The sequence below is a fragment of the Suricata suricatta genome, chromosome X (assembly GCF_006229205.1).
Source record: "Suricata suricatta isolate VVHF042 chromosome X, meerkat_22Aug2017_6uvM2_HiC, whole genome shotgun sequence".
Classification (NCBI taxonomy): Eukaryota; Metazoa; Chordata; class Mammalia; order Carnivora; family Herpestidae; genus Suricata; species Suricata suricatta.
In genome coordinates this window covers 86,618,455-86,636,282 of record NC_043717.1, presented here as the reverse complement: position 1 = coordinate 86,636,282, position 17,828 = coordinate 86,618,455, and the positions used below count along the sequence as shown (strand labels likewise).

The window sequence follows — 17,828 nt, the reverse complement described above, 5'->3', positions numbered from 1 at the left end:
AGTTACACGTGGAATCTTATAAAACACCTGAACTCAGACACAAAGAATCAATCGGTGGCTGTGGGGCAGGGGGTAGGGGACAGGAAGGGAAATAGATGAAGGTGATCAAAAGTATAAACTTCCAGTTATAAATAAGTCCTGGCGATGTCACGTACAACACGGTGACTACATTTAATAAGGCTGTATTATACATTTGAAAGCTAAGAGAGTACATCTTAAAAGTTCTCATCACAAGAGAAAAAAGTGTAACTATGGGTGGAGATGGATGCTAATGAGACTTATTGTGGTGATCACTTCACAATATATACATTGTGTTGTATACCTGAAACTAATACAATGTTATATGTCAGTTTTATCTCAAAAAACAAAAATAAAAAATTTTAAATAAAAACTTCTTTAAAATCTCATTCGGAACTGAGATTTGAACATTGGGCTCTTGAGACCTGTAGAGGTTTCACCATTGGGTTTCAGAACCCCCCCCTTGAGATTTCATTTAAAACGTTCCTGTATGTTGTGTGTGCATTTATCTGGGTGCACAGGCCATAGCTTTCAGGTATTTACAGGGACCCTTGTCCACAAAAGTTAAAAATGAACATAAAGTTTAGCTGAGTAGTGAGTGAATCCGCTTAGTTCAACTATGATTAATGTCGTCAAGCCCTATTGTTGGTTTCTTTCCCTTCCTCATTAGCGAGATATTTAACATTCTGTTCCAGGTCACATTGGAATTCCTACAGATATAAATCTAGTACACCAAACTACAACCACCTGGGAATCTGACACAGAGGCCCATTCAAAAGCCTAACCTAAATGAGAAAAGTAATCATATTTTTAAAACACTAATTACTAAGTAATAGTTTTACATTTCACCAGATACCTGTATATGTAGTCTTATTTAAGACCTAGCACAACTCTGTGGTATGAAGTGGTAATAGCATTCCCATTTCCCAGAGAAGAAAACTAAGCCCCTGATAGCAGAAATGACCTGGTGCACAGACAAGCTGTTAATTACTTGGCTCTTGACCCAGCGGGCCACTGGGTCACTTGTCAAAGTCTCTCCTTTTTCATTTGAAGGACAGCAGAATTTTGCCATGCTAAAATATGCCTTTTTGGCAGAAAGATTATTTTAGGCTGATTGTAAGAAACAGCAGATACAGGAGAAGCTCTGAAAACTGAGTAGAAGTTACCCTTTTGGAAGAAGCATTTGATGTTTGTAAGGGAAATCTCCATGTGTAAGGGCGTCTCCCTCTCTGTACCTGGAAGAGGAGGATGGCCCTAAATATCTACAAACTCTTACCAATGGAAAAGGTGAGGACTTAATTCTGCATAAAAACCATACCCTGGTTTACTGTGCTTTGACTGAAAACCTCCCAAAACTGGCCTTCCCTCTTACCCACCCCCAACATCTTCTTTGGTCTTTAGCTCGAGGTAAACTTAAGGTGTGAATTCACTTGACGAGAGGAACCAAAGCAGTGCTTAAATGTTATCTTATATCTGTTTCGTAGGCCCATAACCGAAACCTGCTCTCCATAGATTTTGATCATATAACTCGCACGGGAAAAATATATGATGACCACCGGAAATTCACCCTTCGAATTCTGTACGACCAGACCGGACGACCTGTTCTGTGGTCTCCTGTAAGCAGATACAACGAAGTGAACATCACATATTCACCTTCGGGACTGGTGACGTTTATTCAAAGAGGGACGTGGAATGAAAAAATGGAATATGACCAGAGTGGAAAAATAATTTCAAGAACGTGGGCTGATGGGAAAATTTGGAGCTATACCTACTTGGAAAAGGTAAGTATGTAAGGAGAAGAAACTAGTTCTGAGTTTCTGAATGAGAATATTGCAAATGGCCCTAGTTACCAATCTTGGTGAAGAGACGCACAGGAGAAAACTCTGTTCTGGCTGTTCGTCTCTGTACAAGTAACAATAACAACAAAATGAATGTATAAGAAGAAGCTGTTTTTCAGCTGAAAACTTTCCCCAACCCCACACTCTGCCAGATACTCTTTCAAACTGAAGTCAGGATAATGGCTTAGCTTTCTCCTTATTTGAGCGTATTTGCTACTGCTCTTGAAAAGGTATCTTCATTATTATGAAAGCTCATACTGAGGTAAAATGGGTGGAAAATTGTAAAATTGTGTGTTAATGTATTTCAGCTCTGGAAAATAGCCTCTTACACAGAGGACAAGGAATTCTGATTTTGTTAGGATAATCAGTGAAGGTTTATTCTTATACATTTCAAGCCTAATTTTTGCAAGTAATCAGTCTGAGCAAATGGTGGCAGTGAGGCCGCATTGGTAAAAGTCCTTTGTGTACAGTGAGTCTCCAACAGCACCCGTAATGGGAGCCCGGAGCCTCCCATCTGGCAGAAATAGACAAGGATTTTAATCCCACCACCGGAACCATTTACCACACAGCCCCCGCATGGCAAAATGGTTTCTGGCCAGATCAGCAGCAGAGAATAAGAGAAACTGATTTCTATCCTCCATGTTAATTTCTGATGTCCCAAGATGATGTCTCTTGTTTCCCAAATCTATCCATTCAACTGGATTCATCAGTCCTGAATTAATTTCTGGGACAGTTGAAAAATTCTTTCTCTTGAGGATTTAAGGGCATTCAGGGCAAGCTAACCCCTAAAAGTTCTTAGAGAAGTCATAGGAGCTCATATCTCACATGACAGAATTTCACTGTTTACGCCAAATAATGTCAAGCCTTTCTGATACATGCCCCAAAGTTTTGATGGGAAAAAAAAGTGTGCCAGTGCTTGCATGTCACTATAAAACTATAACTACCAGAAGCAGTTGCTAGAGAATTTGCCAAATTGGAAATGCCTAGGAGATACAACAGAATTCCACTTCGAAGCCAGGGTAAAGAAGGGAGTCCTCTGTTCGAGCCACCCCTTGTCTGCTGAAGAAATAGATCAAATCTATAATCTGTACTCTACACTGGGAACATCTGAATTTTACAGAGTAGGTCTTTCCTCTTGAATTCTGGAAACAAAAATGATTTGAAAAATCCCATGGCTCGTGTCCCACAAAGTGCTAAACTTGGTACAAAGTTAAATGAGCCCCATTACATGGTAAATGCATGGAGCGATGCCCTTCATATGAAAAAAAGATGCCAAGGGCATCTGGGTGGCTCCATTGGTAAGCATCCAACTCTTGATCGCAGCTCAGGTCATGATCTCGCAGTTCGTGGGTTTGAGCCCCACATCGGGCTCTGCACTGACAGGATGAAGCCTGCTTGGGATTCTGTCTCTCCTTCTCTCTGCCCCTTCCCTATTTTTTCTTCCTTTCTCTCTCTTTCTCTCTCTCTCTCAAAAATAAATTTATTTTAAATTTTTTTTTAAAGATGCCACTGATTACTAGATTATAAACTGATTTGTTTTGTGAGGAATGAGTATGCATTTGCACTGACCCTTCCACAGGCCATGCATGTGGCTAGTGAAGTAGCCAACACTCCCTAGGATTTCAGCTCCTAATCCCATTAGTGCCATACTTTGCCCACTGAGCTCTAACTGACTGCACACGGTTGCATCTGAATCTCTAAGACTTTTCCTATGCTGTCTATACAAAAACAAAAAAAATGTATTGAAAATCTAATATTTAGCCCTGCACGTAGCCTCTCTGACACCAAGGAACCAATTTTATTGTTTCTATTTTCTGAATTAGCTAATTATGTCATCGAACTTTGCTCAGCAAAGAATCATGTGAAGGAAACGTCACGTAAGTTCTTTTTGCTACAGAAACTTAGTTGGCAATAACTCTTTAAAAACAAAACAAACAAACAAACAAACAAACAAACAAAACTCGATCCTCCAGTGGACAGAAAGACCTGATCGATGTATCATGTATCAAGAGATGCCCTGTGACTTTCAGAGACTAGTTTACTGACCAGTGAGACAAGTCCAAATGACTTGTGCCTTTTAGTTGACTTTTGTCCCTTTCTTGAGTTCACATTTAATTTGTTCTCTAATTAAAAGGTAGCTCCTGGCTTAAACAATCCTATTATGCAAAACTCAGAATGTGCAAAACCCACAGTTTTGGAATGGTTCTTTACTTTCCAAAAATCATTTATCATGAGATTATTAACCTTATAATTACCAGTAATAATAACGAATTCACTGAATAGATGTGATGATTAAATGAAATAACTTAATATAAAGTGCCCAGCACATCTTCTGATAAAAGTTAGTCCCTTTCCATTTCCATTTGGTTTTAAGTCCAGAACAAACGCCACATACATGCTGCTGCTGGTAGGTTAATTCAAACAAGGAAGAGCAGAAGGAAGGAAAGGAGGAAAGGAAATGAACAAAGGGGGAAAAAAAGAAGAAAATCAAAGCATTTTTGAAATTGTAAGTCTAGAAAAAAGCAAAGAGGTGGGAAAGAATATTGAATTTTACCCAAATCCAACTTTTATGTAGCTTTTCCAGTGAGATGATGAGGTTCTGTGTCTCCTTGTGCCCTTTTCCATCCTCTCTTTGACGTGGCCTTTGCGGGCACATTCTTTCACTACAGGTGGGGCAGAGCAAAAACAAAGAGACCGGATCTCGTAGTATATTTTAAAGTAAGGATTCTCAAGCTTGAAAGCATATGCCTCATTTTATATCTCAAAATCCATCCGGTGTTATCTCTGTAAATTTGCTTGCGACCCCTATACCATGATATATTAAAAACAACAGCAGATAGTTCACCTTAACGTGCAAAAATTTTGTCAAAATTGTGTGACTTCCACTAAAGCAGGTGAAAGTTACCTGTATCATTTCCATGCACAATGGTCTCTAGCCATTAGGAGAAAAATAATTATTTGGGTAATAGCTGCGGTTGCTTAAATAATCTCTTCTCTATTAAAAAAATCAATTATTGTTTCTTAAATTTTCTCTATGTGGTCATTAATTCTCTATCTTGATTTATGAGACTTCTCTGAGTTAATTATATTTTGAAGACTTTGGGGCTAAAATTTTGTATTACAGTAAATGTAAATCTTGTGGTTTCTTAAAATCGTTCCTAAGGACTTAATTTTTAAAATGCATTTAAAGATATTTTACAATCATTTAATAAGATGCTGTAGCCTGATACTTTTACACAAAATTACCTCTTTGGGGCTGAAATTTTCAAAGGCTGTCTCCGGGGATGCAACGCGCTGTAGCTTGAGTTCCAGGTGGCCCCACACTGCCATCTGGTGGTTATTCAAATGCTTTAACTTTTCAAATTTCTACCATCTCTCATTTCTAGTCTTCTTCAAATGAATATACGTGCTTGTTCTTTTTTTCTTATTTACAATGCTCTCTTTTTGAATCTCACAACCAATTTAAAAAATACAAAGTCTCCCACTCTATTGTTTGGACTCCTAAGAAATGGCCTTTTATCTGTTGTAGCACAACTGTGGGCACTGGATGGACTCATAGGCATTGTTTTTGAACACACTGATAATAATGCCCACCTAAAGTGAAAAGGCAGCCAAGTGCGAGCTAAATGGTATTCTGGCAGCACCACGGTTACATTCACGACATTTCTAATAGCATCAGCACCTAGGAACGGGGTCAGGCACAGGTTTACTGCAGCGCAGGGGATGAGACAGGGGGGGACAGCACAATGGCGATGCGCTATAAATGTTTGGCAAGGCACAGACAGCGACTGGAAAAGGCACAGCCCAGGCAGGCTGCTACGAGATAATGCGTGATCGCCATATGGTGATTGTCCCTGGCCCGCATCGCAGGTGACAGATGTCATTTGTTCATGGCAAAGTGACAGAAGAGAGTGGAAAGGAGCTGAGAAATCAGACGTGGAGCATAGGCATCTTCCGCCAGCTCCCCCCAGGGTCTGTGGGTTCTGCCTCGGTCAAGGACATGGTTCTTCCCTCATGTCCTCATGCCCACACAGAAATGCCAAGTCTCCTGCCTCTGTGCAGTGGGGGTTTTGGAACTGCACGTTGTCCACAGCTGATGAGGTGCCAGGGCTTCTGCACGCAGCTCTGTACCCGCAAGGCAGAGTACTCAGTGGGGAAAAGCAGGATGAACAAAGGAGCAAGTAACGGCTGACTTTGGCTTCACGGTACCAACACGCGATTCCAAATCAACAATTCTCGGAAGGGCAGGGAGGAGATGCAGTTTCAAGAAATACATTGAATATTCGAATCTAATTTCATGTTTAGAAGGCTTACATGTACATTATATGTGCTTATGCAATTCGTATTCATAAATATTTATGTAATTTATGTCTAGAGAATGAAAAGATACCTATTATTTACGTAACACAAACGTTAGAAAATAAACTTCAACTAAATCCTTTTGCTTGATAAGGTAATTTTCAAGAAAGGAGAGGAAAAGCATCCTTAAAATGTTACCTGAGAATTTCCAGGGCTGAGCATTCTTTTTTATTTTTATTAAGAGATGAGATTTAAATGCTTTTCAGTTAGAAATAGGATTGAGTCTTCAGTAAAACAGTGCTCCTTTTATGTTTGTATTTAAAATGAAAATAAGGTAAAGCCAATATCAATGAAATACTTAATTACATGCGAGGCATTACACCTCAACAAATAACTGTTCCTGAAATACGGATCAGTGGAGGAAAAGGGTTGCATATCCAGAGAATTTTTCACTTCTAACGGCCTGTTCCCCTAATATAGTTTAAAATATGAATTGCTTGTCAAGTACATTCAAATATTTTTAAAATGTCACCTACAGGGGCTCCTGGCCAGCTCAGTCAGTAAAACATGCAACTCTTGATCTCAGGATTGTAAGTTTGAAACCCGCATTGGATGTAGAGATTACTTAAAACTAAAAAAATTTTTAAATGTCAACTGCACCCAAGTAAAAAACAAAACATGAATTGCAAAGCAATAATAATAACATTTTATATACAACTTTTGAGGAAGACATGTCTGTCTATGTGAAGTCAATAAATACTTTTTGGTGACCATAACTCAATATGTGGCATGCCCCGCCTCCATTTACCGCCCTCCAATCCATCTCCACGTGCATGCTTCACAAACTGTAACCTTTCTGGAATTTTGACCTCGTTGCTTCTCCCAGTTCTGCAAGCACCTCACCCTTTGACTTGATTTCAATGGTTCCTGTGGCCAACATGTTTAAGTCCAGCTTCTTTCACATGGCTTAGAAAGCCCAACGTGATCTGGACCCAGCCTACTTCACGGGCCTGGTCTGTTGCCACTCATCACCACCACCCCACACTCCAACACACTCTTGCTCTGGCCACACGAAATTGCTCTAATTCTCTGAAAAACCATCTCTCTTAACCAGCCACTCACAATGCTGTGCCCTTGTCAGGAGTACTGTCTCCCTACCCTGCGCCCACCACTTCCTTGCCCTGATCATTCTTTAGGCCTCAGAAGTCACTTCCTCCAGGAAGCGTTTTCTCAACTCTTAAGTCTGGGTTAGTTATTCTTCCTCTGCTAAGCACCCTGCCCTTCCTCTGTCATTAAACATTTCATACAATATTGTAATTGCTTGGTTGCTTGTCTTCCTCCTCCATTAAACTGTAAGCTCCATGAGGATAAAAACCATGATTTCCCACTACTCTATCCACTAGCGTCCACTGCAGTGCCTGGCTCATAGTAAGTGCTCGATAAATCTGCGTTGCATGGATGAATGTGTTTCTTTATTCTCCTCAACTTCAGTGGTACATAATATGCTATTTTGCCTTTGTCTTGTTTCAGTCTGTGATGCTTCTCTTACATAGCCAGAGGCGTTACATCTTTGAGTATGACCAGTCAGACTGTCTGCTCTCGGTCACCATGCCGAGTATGGTGCGTCACAGCTTACACACCATGCTTTCGGTGGGCTACTACCGGAACATCTACACCCCACCAGACAGTGGCACTTCTTTTATCCAAGACTACAGTCGAGATGGCCGACTGCTACAGACCCTGCATCTGGGAACAGGCCGCAGAGTGTTATACAAATACACCAAACAAGCACGACTGTCTGAGATTCTTTATGATACCACTCAGGTCACATTAACGTATGAAGAGTCTTCTGGAGTGATTAAGACAATACACCTGATGCATGACGGCTTCATCTGCACAATCAGATATAGGCAAACAGGTTTGTTCTGAAACGGTGGTTATGTGTACAGCCATATCAGTATTTTCTTCTGAAATTTTTGCTGGCCACAGTGTGAAATAGAATCATTAACCTCAGACATTCCATCCAACACATGTTCCCTTGAGTTATTCAATTACCTTCCTTTGAAAATTAAAAACCTATTATAGGCGGCATGAAAGGTGATTCCTTAGAAAACCACCAAAAGTTTCCTTGTCCCTGTGTCAGCTCTCAGAAAAGTTGAGAGCAGAGAACCTGGTCTAACTGTGTGCTCATTTCTAACTCAGCACCAAATCACCCCAAAGATGCAGCTGCGAGATTTGAGTCTCACTGAAACGAGCTCAAGCCCCATGTGACCTCTATAAGCCTCCGCTGATAGCAAAATATGTTCAAAACCCAGAACTTTTGAACATATTTCATCCCTTGAGCTTGTAAAATGCCCAAATCCAGTTACTTTAATCCTGGACTGTGTGGAAATCTGACCTGCTGATTCTGTAGCACGGGTTAAATGAACTAAAAGTATTGTTACCAGTGATTACAACAAGAAAGCATGTTTCTAATAGTTTCATCACCCCAAACTACTGGATGGGTTATTACTTACATAGGTCCTATAATTAAATTATTCTATAGCTATAACACACAGTATTTTTTTCATATTTAATGACCACAACTGTGGGACTATGTATCTATGAGGTGATATGCCCATGCACCGAGGTCAACCTCTAATGTCTTATTTTGCATCACTACTAAGGAAAATAACCTTTCTGATTGTTCAACATTAAGCATCTAGCTCTGGTCTCATTATTTTTATTTTGACTCCTCAGGACCTCTTATTGGACGCCAGATCTTCAGATTCAGTGAAGAAGGTCTGGTGAACGCTCGGTTTGACTACAGCTACAACAACTTCCGCGTCACCAGCATGCAAGCTGTGATCAATGAAACCCCTTTGCCCATAGATCTGTACCGATATGTTGATGTGTCTGGTAGAACAGAGCAGTTTGGAAAATTCAGTGTAATTAATTACGATTTAAATCAGGTCATAACTACTACAGTGATGAAGCACACCAAGATCTTCAGTGCCAACGGACAAGTTATTGAAGTCCAATATGAAATCCTAAAGGCAATTGCCTACTGGATGACTATTCAGTATGATAATATGGGGCGTATGGTAATATGTGATACAAGAGTGGGAGTGGATGCCAACATAACAAGATACTTCTATGAATACGATGCTGATGGGCAACTGCAGACTGTTTCCGTAAATGACAAAACCCAGTGGCGTTATAGTTATGATCTGAATGGAAACATCAACCTCTTAAGCCATGGAAATAGTGCTCGTCTTACTCCTCTCCGATATGACCTCCGAGACCGCATCACCAGACTGGGAGAAATTCAGTATAAAATGGATGAAGATGGCTTTCTGAGGCAGAGGGGAAATGACATATTTGAATATAATTCTAATGGTCTGCTGCAGAAAGCTTATAATAAGGCTTCTGGCTGGACTGTGCAGTATTACTATGATGGGCTTGGGCGACGTGTCGCCAGTAAGTCCAGCCTAGGGCAACACCTTCAGTTCTTTTATGCAGACCTTGCCAATCCCATAAGAGTTACTCATTTGTACAACCACACGAGCTCAGAGATCACATCCTTGTATTACGATCTCCAAGGTCACCTCATTGCCATGGAGCTAAGCAGTGGTGAAGAATATTACGTGGCCTGTGATAATACAGGCACTCCGCTGGCTGTGTTCAGCAGTCGAGGTCAGGTGATAAAAGAGATATTGTACACGCCTTATGGAGATATCTACCATGACACTTACCCTGACTTTCAGGTCATCATTGGTTTTCATGGAGGACTCTATGATTTGCTTACCAAATTAGTGCACCTGGGGCAAAGAGATTATGATGTTGTTGCTGGTAGGTGGACAACACCTAATCACCACATATGGAAACAGTTGAACCTCCTTCCAAAACCATTCAACCTCTACTCCTTTGAAAATAACTACCCGGTTGGCAAAATTCAAGATGTTGCAAAGTATACCACAGGTACAAAGCTTTACACTAAACTTGAAATAACTCGGTGATGTTTATCACATAATCTCAGTGCCTTTGTTAACATGCTTCCTCTTCCTGCCAGTTTGCCCCCAAGTTATTATGCAGTCACTTGCTTCCTTAGTTTTCTAGGGAGAGCAAAGCTGTGCAGGTGGCATAGAACACGATGCTCTTGCATCCCAGTACATCTTTTCTTTCCTTTTCAGCTTGCTGTTTGTTCAAAGCTTCAGGCGAGTGACTTCATTTAAAAACTCCAGGATTATGTTCCGTCAAATAAACCTAATAACTACGGTCTATGTGGCCTCAAGTGCCGCCACCACATTAAGAGTGTCAATGACGGATGCCTGGGGGGCTCAGTCAGTTGAGCATCCAACTCTTGGTTTCGTCTCAGGTCACGATCTCACGGATTGTGAGTTCGAGCCCCACATCGGACTCCCTGCTGACAGTGTGGGATCTGCTTGGGATTCTGTCTCTCGCTCCCTTTCTCTATTCCTCCCCTGCTCGAGCTCTGTCTCTGTCTCAAAAAATAAATTAAAAAATTTTTATAAAAAAAAGTTTCATTGCCGTAAACTTAACCCTTGTGTGTGATTCTCCATGAATCAAAAGGTTTCCCAGTAGAGAGTGGCTCATAGGCTTTAGAGCAGGTGATAGAAGGGGGAGTTCTATCCCTAACTTCCCCCTGGCTGAACATATTGAAGGCAGGGGGGGGCATTGTTCAAGCTTTCCTCAAAGGTTGTAAAGTACGGACTTCAGCATTTGTTTTCCTTTTCTGTTCTGTGCCTCGCAGACATTGGAAGTTGGCTGGAGCTGTTTGGTTTCCAGCTACACAATGTTCTACCTGGATTCCCCAAGCCAGAGTTAGAAAATTTGGAGTTGACTTATGAGCTTCTACAGCTTCAGACAAAAACTCCAGAGTGGGATCCCGGAAAGGTTAGTAAAGTTTTTACCATCTCTATTTTTCTGGGGAAAAAAACAAAACAGAAGAGCATCCAACACCATGAGATGGCATTAATATATATTTCCTTACTTATTTTGACTCATCTTGAATATTCACTAAGATGTCCATGATTAATGAGGAGGTAGAAAAAAGCTTCCATGAGGAAAGGATCAGGGAATCAGAGCTATTAGAAAAGACAAGACCAGCATGGCACTTGGTGACTGCCAAAGTAGACAGACAAGAGGAACTCAACTTTGAAAATTCTGCAATGGCCTCCCAAGGGCAATTATGGATTCTGTAGAGAGAAAACTGTTCACTGACAGATAGAAAATTGTCAGATTTCCAACAGCAAAATCATTTAGGGTGTGGTGCGTTAAAAGCATGGGAAGAACAGAATCAAATTATTCTGACAAAGGAAAAGTACATAAGATCAGTGAAGTAAGAATAATAGAGTATAAGGATACAGTCCCTGGGAAAATAGGAATGCCAGGCTATTCACAGTTTAGCAGGTAGTTTCATCAAGAGCATGAGGAACAAATGGAAGCATGAAGTAACTTTTCCTTTCAAATGAAAGAAATGGAGGAGTGTTGGTTTGCAAAAAAAAAAAAATTACTTCAGCAAAATAAAACTGAAATTTGGGCGGGAGGGCTTGAAATTTAAGTGTAAAAAATTATAAGGGAAAGGCAATTTTAAATGGGGACTATAGGCCTATCCCTAAATACATATAATATGTAAAAGTAACTTTTGTAATTAAAAAGTCATTAAAAGTCCTTTTAAAAAAGTTAATCAAAATGTTGAAAATTGCTGAAGCTCTGTTATGGATACGTGGAGATTCACTATTCTCTTCTCTTTATTTCCTAGTATGTTTGAAAATGTCCACAATATAAAGAGTTGGGTTTTTTTTAAATCTATGTAAGAAGCCCAGTGATCTAGCTGCTTTGCTGTGGTTATTTATAAGGTCATAATCTGTTTAAAAGCAAAAACAATGCCTTAAGCATTCTCTACTCACTGTGGCTAACATACTACACCACATATGATAACAAATAGCTAGTCAGTATTCATTAAATTGGTGAAAACACAAGGTCTTTATTTTGGGGGAACGGGCCCCATGTAACTTGAAGTGATTTCTAGCTCCAAGATTCTAGAACTTTTCCTTAGGTTTAACTCACCAAGACATCAAGAAATATAGACAGGTGGCCAAGGAACCCATTAGTCTTTGCCAAATCTCTGATGAAGAGAGTCTAAATTTGGCTTGTTTTGAAATCACTCACCAGCACCATAAAGCAAGAAGGTGCTTTCCACAGTCCCCAAGCATGACAGGTGTCTGACTCTGTGCTGCACGTTTGTACTGTGCTTTTCTTCTCTCCTAGACTATCCTAGGTATTCAGTGTGAGCTCCAGAAACAGCTCAGGAATTTCATTTCCCTGGACCAACTTCCTATGACTCCCCGATACAATGATGGACGGTGCCTTGAAGGAGGGAAGCAACCAAAGTTTGCTGCTGTTCCTTCTGTTTTTGGAAAAGGTATAAAATTCGCCATCAAGGATGGCATAGTAACAGCCGATATTATAGGAGTAGCCAATGAAGATAGCAGGCGGCTTGCTGCCATTCTCAATAATGCTCATTACCTGGAAAACCTACATTTTACCATAGAGGGGAGGGACACTCACTACTTCATTAAGCTTGGATCTCTGGAGGAAGACCTGGTGCTCATCGGGAACACTGGGGGGAGGCGGATTCTAGAGAATGGTGTCAATGTCACTGTGTCCCAGATGACTTCTGTGTTGAATGGGAGGACTAGACGGTTTGCAGATATCCAGCTCCAGCACGGGGCTCTGTGCTTCAACATCCGGTATGGGACAACTGTCGAAGAGGAAAAGAATCACGTGTTGGAGATGGCCAGACAACGCGCTGTGGCCCAGGCCTGGACTAAGGAACAGAGAAGGCTGCAAGAAGGGGAAGAGGGTATTCGAGCATGGACAGAGGGGGAAAAGCAGCAGCTTCTGAGTACTGGGAGGGTACAAGGTTATGATGGGTATTTTGTTTTGTCTGTCGAGCAGTATTTAGAACTTTCTGACAGTGCCAACAATATTCACTTTATGAGACAGAGCGAAATAGGCAGGAGGTAACAAAAAAAATCTCTGCCTTTGCGTCACCAAAGACTGCCTGTTTTTAAAACATAAAATGGTTTGTTGTATTGGTTTTCTAGATCAGAACTCTGTATATGTAAATATGGAGGAAAAACATATCCAACTGCCTTTCAATGTGACGGAAGATGGTATTTTAATATTGTTTGTTTAAACTCTTTAAGAAATGAGAGATTTTTAGTTCTTGTGTGGCAGTATTCAAAATAACACAAGTAAAACAGCTTAAAAAAAGTTTCCAGAAAGCACCACTTTAAATTTGTCAAACCATGCACATGTTCAAGTATAAAGAACCCAAGGTTCTATATATCTCTATTGTGACACGAAAGTTTCATGTTTAACTGTTGGCAGAACTTGCGGGCTAGCTGCAAAGGTGGTGCACTAGTATTCTGAGCCTTGCATTTCGAAAGACTGCCGGCCCTTTCACATTTTCCAGATCTGTTATAGGAAACTTAAGAAGAAGTGGAAAATGTCCTCCACCACCATCTCCCAAAGTCACGACCCATTTGCCCTTCCCCCCTGATTATTCCTCCTTGCTTGTTAAAGTAAATGCCATGTTGCTGTGCTGTGTTTTGGCGTGTGGTGGCCAGGTTCTGCCTACTATGCTTCCCTGTGGGTGTGGTAACCAGACTGAATTGCCACTATTTGCTCGTGTGTACGTGATACCAAGGCAGCTGGCCAATGGAACTTCTCCTGCACAACCTGTTTTGACTCCATTTTTTTAAACCAAATTGTCTGGCTGTATTGGCGTCAGGTAAACATAGCGTTTATTAACCTGGGTAGGAATTACACATTTATATATAGGGTGTGTTTTGGTCATAGTTTCACATTAGTGATTCCGTCTTTATACACTAATCCGATGGTTTTGTGCACACGAGAGGTAATTTACTACAGATGATTCTGGTACAGGAACAAAAAGAGGCTTTAGCAGGCATACATGCCTGGGATGCGGATAAATACATTCACTACTACTGCAGAAATTCCAAAGAGCCAAAACCTTAAAAAAAAAAAAAAGACCTAGTACTAAGATGAAAGGAAAGCACCAAAGGGAAGACCAAACCAAACATCACAGTAGCTGCTGCCACATTGATTCATACCACTTAGATTTATCTTTCAAATGTACAATTCTGTATTAAACATCTCCCCTCCATAGTCAGGAAATTTAATTAAGCGAACCCTTTCCAATCTAAAACATTTCAACTAATTATAGAGAGGCAGACTGCTTTTTACTAAAACGATTTATACAGTTAGTTATTTTAGTTCTCTGTCTTTACCCATTTATTTTGATTTAATCATGTGTCCTGCCTAGGAAAATAACTGTTTTCCAGGAAGGGTTATTTTTGTTCCGTGATCATTTAAACTTTGGAAAAAGATCTGGATTAGTGTTAATATCAGCTGTGGTTTCTGAATCTTTATGAATCCTGTAGCAAAACGAAGCCCCTTGGTGAGCTGGGAGATTTGTGCCCAGTGACAAAGAGACAGTTTGCAAAATGCTGGGTAATTGTAAGTTACCACAAATGAAAAGACATGACAGCACAATGTGGCCTGCAGAAAATTCCCCTGAGCCAGCTTCAGCACTTTCATCACTGGGTCTGGACATTTGCTATGTCTGAAGGAGGATTTATGATGGAGTGTTACAGTTTGGATTCTTTCCAGCTACTACCTAAATGCAGTGTGGGCTCATTTCCTTGCTTGGTGATGACAGTTTTCTTTAAAAATACGCGAAGTCAGACTCCAGGCTCATGTTCAGGTTTTGAGAGAGTCTGGCTCCTTACTCCACCAAATAGAGGGAGGGAAGGCAAGGACCCGCAGACAGTAGAGGAGGATGTATCTGAACATTTCATTTTCAAAAACTTCAGATTGGGGTTCCCACATTCTTACACACGTATTCGGAGAGAGAGAGAGACAGAGAGACCGAGGGGGAATTCACGATGAACTCCTCTCTCTTTTTGATTGGAAGCACACCAGCGCAAGAGATTACTAATCCAGACTACAATCATATTATTGGTTTTTTTCCTGAAGCAGGCCTGTGTTCGTGGTACAGTGTTTATTCAGGATGGGATTCTAAAATTATGAACCAACTTGTTGAAAATTTGAATACCTCCACACCAGCCTAAAAATGGACCTTATGTTCCTAGAACCTCTGATGTTCTTTTAAATCAATGGAAAAATAATTTGTGAACTGTATATAGAGAGTGCATTCATAAATGTGATGATGTATTTTATCACTAATCCAAGATGTCAATATTAGAGTCTATTTTGCTTATATTTTAAGCGATTATTATACTTTTTGAAATTCACTAATGATGTATCATTTTCAAACTGCTTTAAATATCCATTAGAAACAAATATGTGAGGCTTTTACTTAATAGTAATTACCTTGAACTGTGCATTTCTAGTTTGTAATACATATTTATTTAGTTTGTGCCTTTAGTTTCTTAAAGTTATATTTGTATTATATTCAGGAAATGCACTTTTTATCACTTACAGCTGTGGTTTTAATACTGCCTTGAACTATTATTATTCTCTTTACCACTTCCAAAGGTTTTGGGAGGAAAAAGGGGGGAAAAAACCCAAAAGGTTAGTGCTAATGCACAGTAAATCTAAGAGAAACATTTTGGCCTTTCTTAGTAAGAACGTGGAGATGTCAGGTACATCGTTTGGCTGAACACAAAGAATGCCGTCAGTTATTTGTAATTTTGAAGTTTAAATTAGTGAAAGAACAATTCGTTTGCATTTCCTGATGAAAGTGAATGCATCTTCAAGAGAAATATACGAATTTCTCACACCCAGAGCACAGGCAGCTGACGCTGGACAGCCATACGCTATTCAAGTTAGAACGAGGGCACACTAGTGGGGCTCTCATGAAGAACATTCTGGGCTGGAGGCAGGGAATACTCTGTGGTTGTTTCTTTTTCCTAGTTAGGCCCATTTTATTTGTTCTGTTTTGTTTTGTTTTGTTTTGACTCTTGCACTACAGTCTAGAAATCCAAATGAACTGCAAAGTTCAGTTTAACAAACATTTAAATATATTTATTTTTAGTTGTCATTCTAATCATTATTGATTAGAAGCATGACTCCTGAAGGAAAGGGAAATAAAGCTCAATTCATAAACTAATTTCTAACAAAAACACTCTCCCTATAAATAGGCATATGTTTTATTTTTAACCCAGCAAAACACTGTATAAAATAAGCGTGTCCTTTACTGTCAATTTATCTAGAAGATCTATAATACAGAGACTATATATATAGAATATAATATATATACCACATAGCCAAATGTATAAAAACTTGATGATGTATAATTTGGAATTCACATGCTAACTACATAGAGAGGTATAAAATTGAATGATAATTTTTCTAAGATTTTTTTTCATCACTGGTGCCACCATGTCAAGCATCCTATCATGTTGTTCCTACTCTTTTTTCTTTTCTTTCTTTCTTTTAAAATATATTTTTCACCAGTCCAGGCCCCACTGTGATATCACGTGAGAGAGGCAGGACAGTGTTTTTGCATTTAGAAAGATATGTTCCTGTAAGGGCAATTGCAATAGAAGCGAATGTACAGTAATCAAGTATTGAAGGAATGTTTTGGAGAGACTGGAATGTATTATAGCTTGTGGAAGGACAGAAGCCTACAGATTGGATGCAACATTCTTGTTTTCTTGGAGGAACTCACATACTCATGGCTGACCTGACTAGTACTTCAGATCTCAGACGGCTCTTCCACAGCCTTCTGTAAGGTTCTTTATTCTGCAAAAGGGAAAAACAAGAAAACAAAAACAAAAAAAAAAAAAAAAAACCAAAACCAAAACAAAACAAAAAAACATTAAAAAACATTAAAAAAACAAAAAAAACCAAAAAAAAACAAAAAAGCAAAACAAAAAAAAAAACAGAAAACAACAAACAACAAAAAAGAATTCAACCACAAAATAGTGACTGTTAGTTCAGTGTGTCCTTCATGTGAAAGCTATTAAGGACCAAACCTACTACTGTGTGTAAGAAGAAATTACTTCCTAAACAGTAACTGAAAATAGTTAGTTAAACTTGCTGTGGATTTTGTCTTGGCAGTTGTCATCTTACATTATTTGTCAAAGGAAATGTGTTTGGCAGTTAAAAATCTTTCCTTAGATTTAGTGGTGGACTTTAACCTCTTAAATAAATGTTAGTATATCAGATTGTGTCCTTGAAAAATATTTTCCTTGTATGAATCATGACAATGTCTAAATCTTTACTATTCTTCTGGCAAAAGCATCAGTAAGAAAGAAGGTGAAAAAGAGAAGTATAGCCTTTACCGTCAGAAAAATATTCTTTTTAGCTGCTTACTTTCTCATGAAAAGTAAAGATGTTTACAGTGTATGCCAAGATTTTCAGTTTCTATATAACAACAGTTAGAGGTTCTAATCATACTGAAAATTGTGTTATAATGGCCTGAGCCGTGTTGCTAGGAAACAATAGGTTCCAATTTTGTATTCCTGCTCTCACTCTTGTGCTGAAAAGTGACTGGATACTGTACAGGTTCATGTTCTCTGGCTGCAGTTAAATGGTCTTTTGCATTTTGCTCTGGCTTTCAGGCCAGAAGCATGCATTTTTCTACAAGAGCATCACAACAACATGCTGTAAATA

At 39.5% G+C, this 17,828-nt stretch overlaps 1 protein-coding gene across 3 annotated transcripts in view; it reads left to right on the top strand.

Moving 5' to 3' along the window:
- TENM1 (teneurin transmembrane protein 1) overlaps positions 1 to 17,004 on the top strand; it is a 552,583-nt gene extending 535,579 nt beyond the window's left edge. For all 3 annotated transcript variants that reach the window (XM_029930000.1, XM_029929999.1, XM_029929998.1), the window contains 5 exons: positions 1,503 to 1,799; positions 7,686 to 8,073; positions 8,895 to 10,115; positions 10,909 to 11,051; positions 12,429 to 17,004. In XM_029930000.1, the coding sequence (XP_029785860.1) occupies positions 1,503 to 1,799; positions 7,686 to 8,073; positions 8,895 to 10,115; positions 10,909 to 11,051; positions 12,429 to 13,187 (2,808 nt within the window). In that variant the 3' untranslated portion in view covers positions 13,188 to 17,004. The remainder of the gene's footprint in view (positions 1 to 1,502; positions 1,800 to 7,685; positions 8,074 to 8,894; positions 10,116 to 10,908; positions 11,052 to 12,428) is intronic.
- The last annotated feature ends 824 nt before the right edge of the window (positions 17,005 to 17,828 follow it).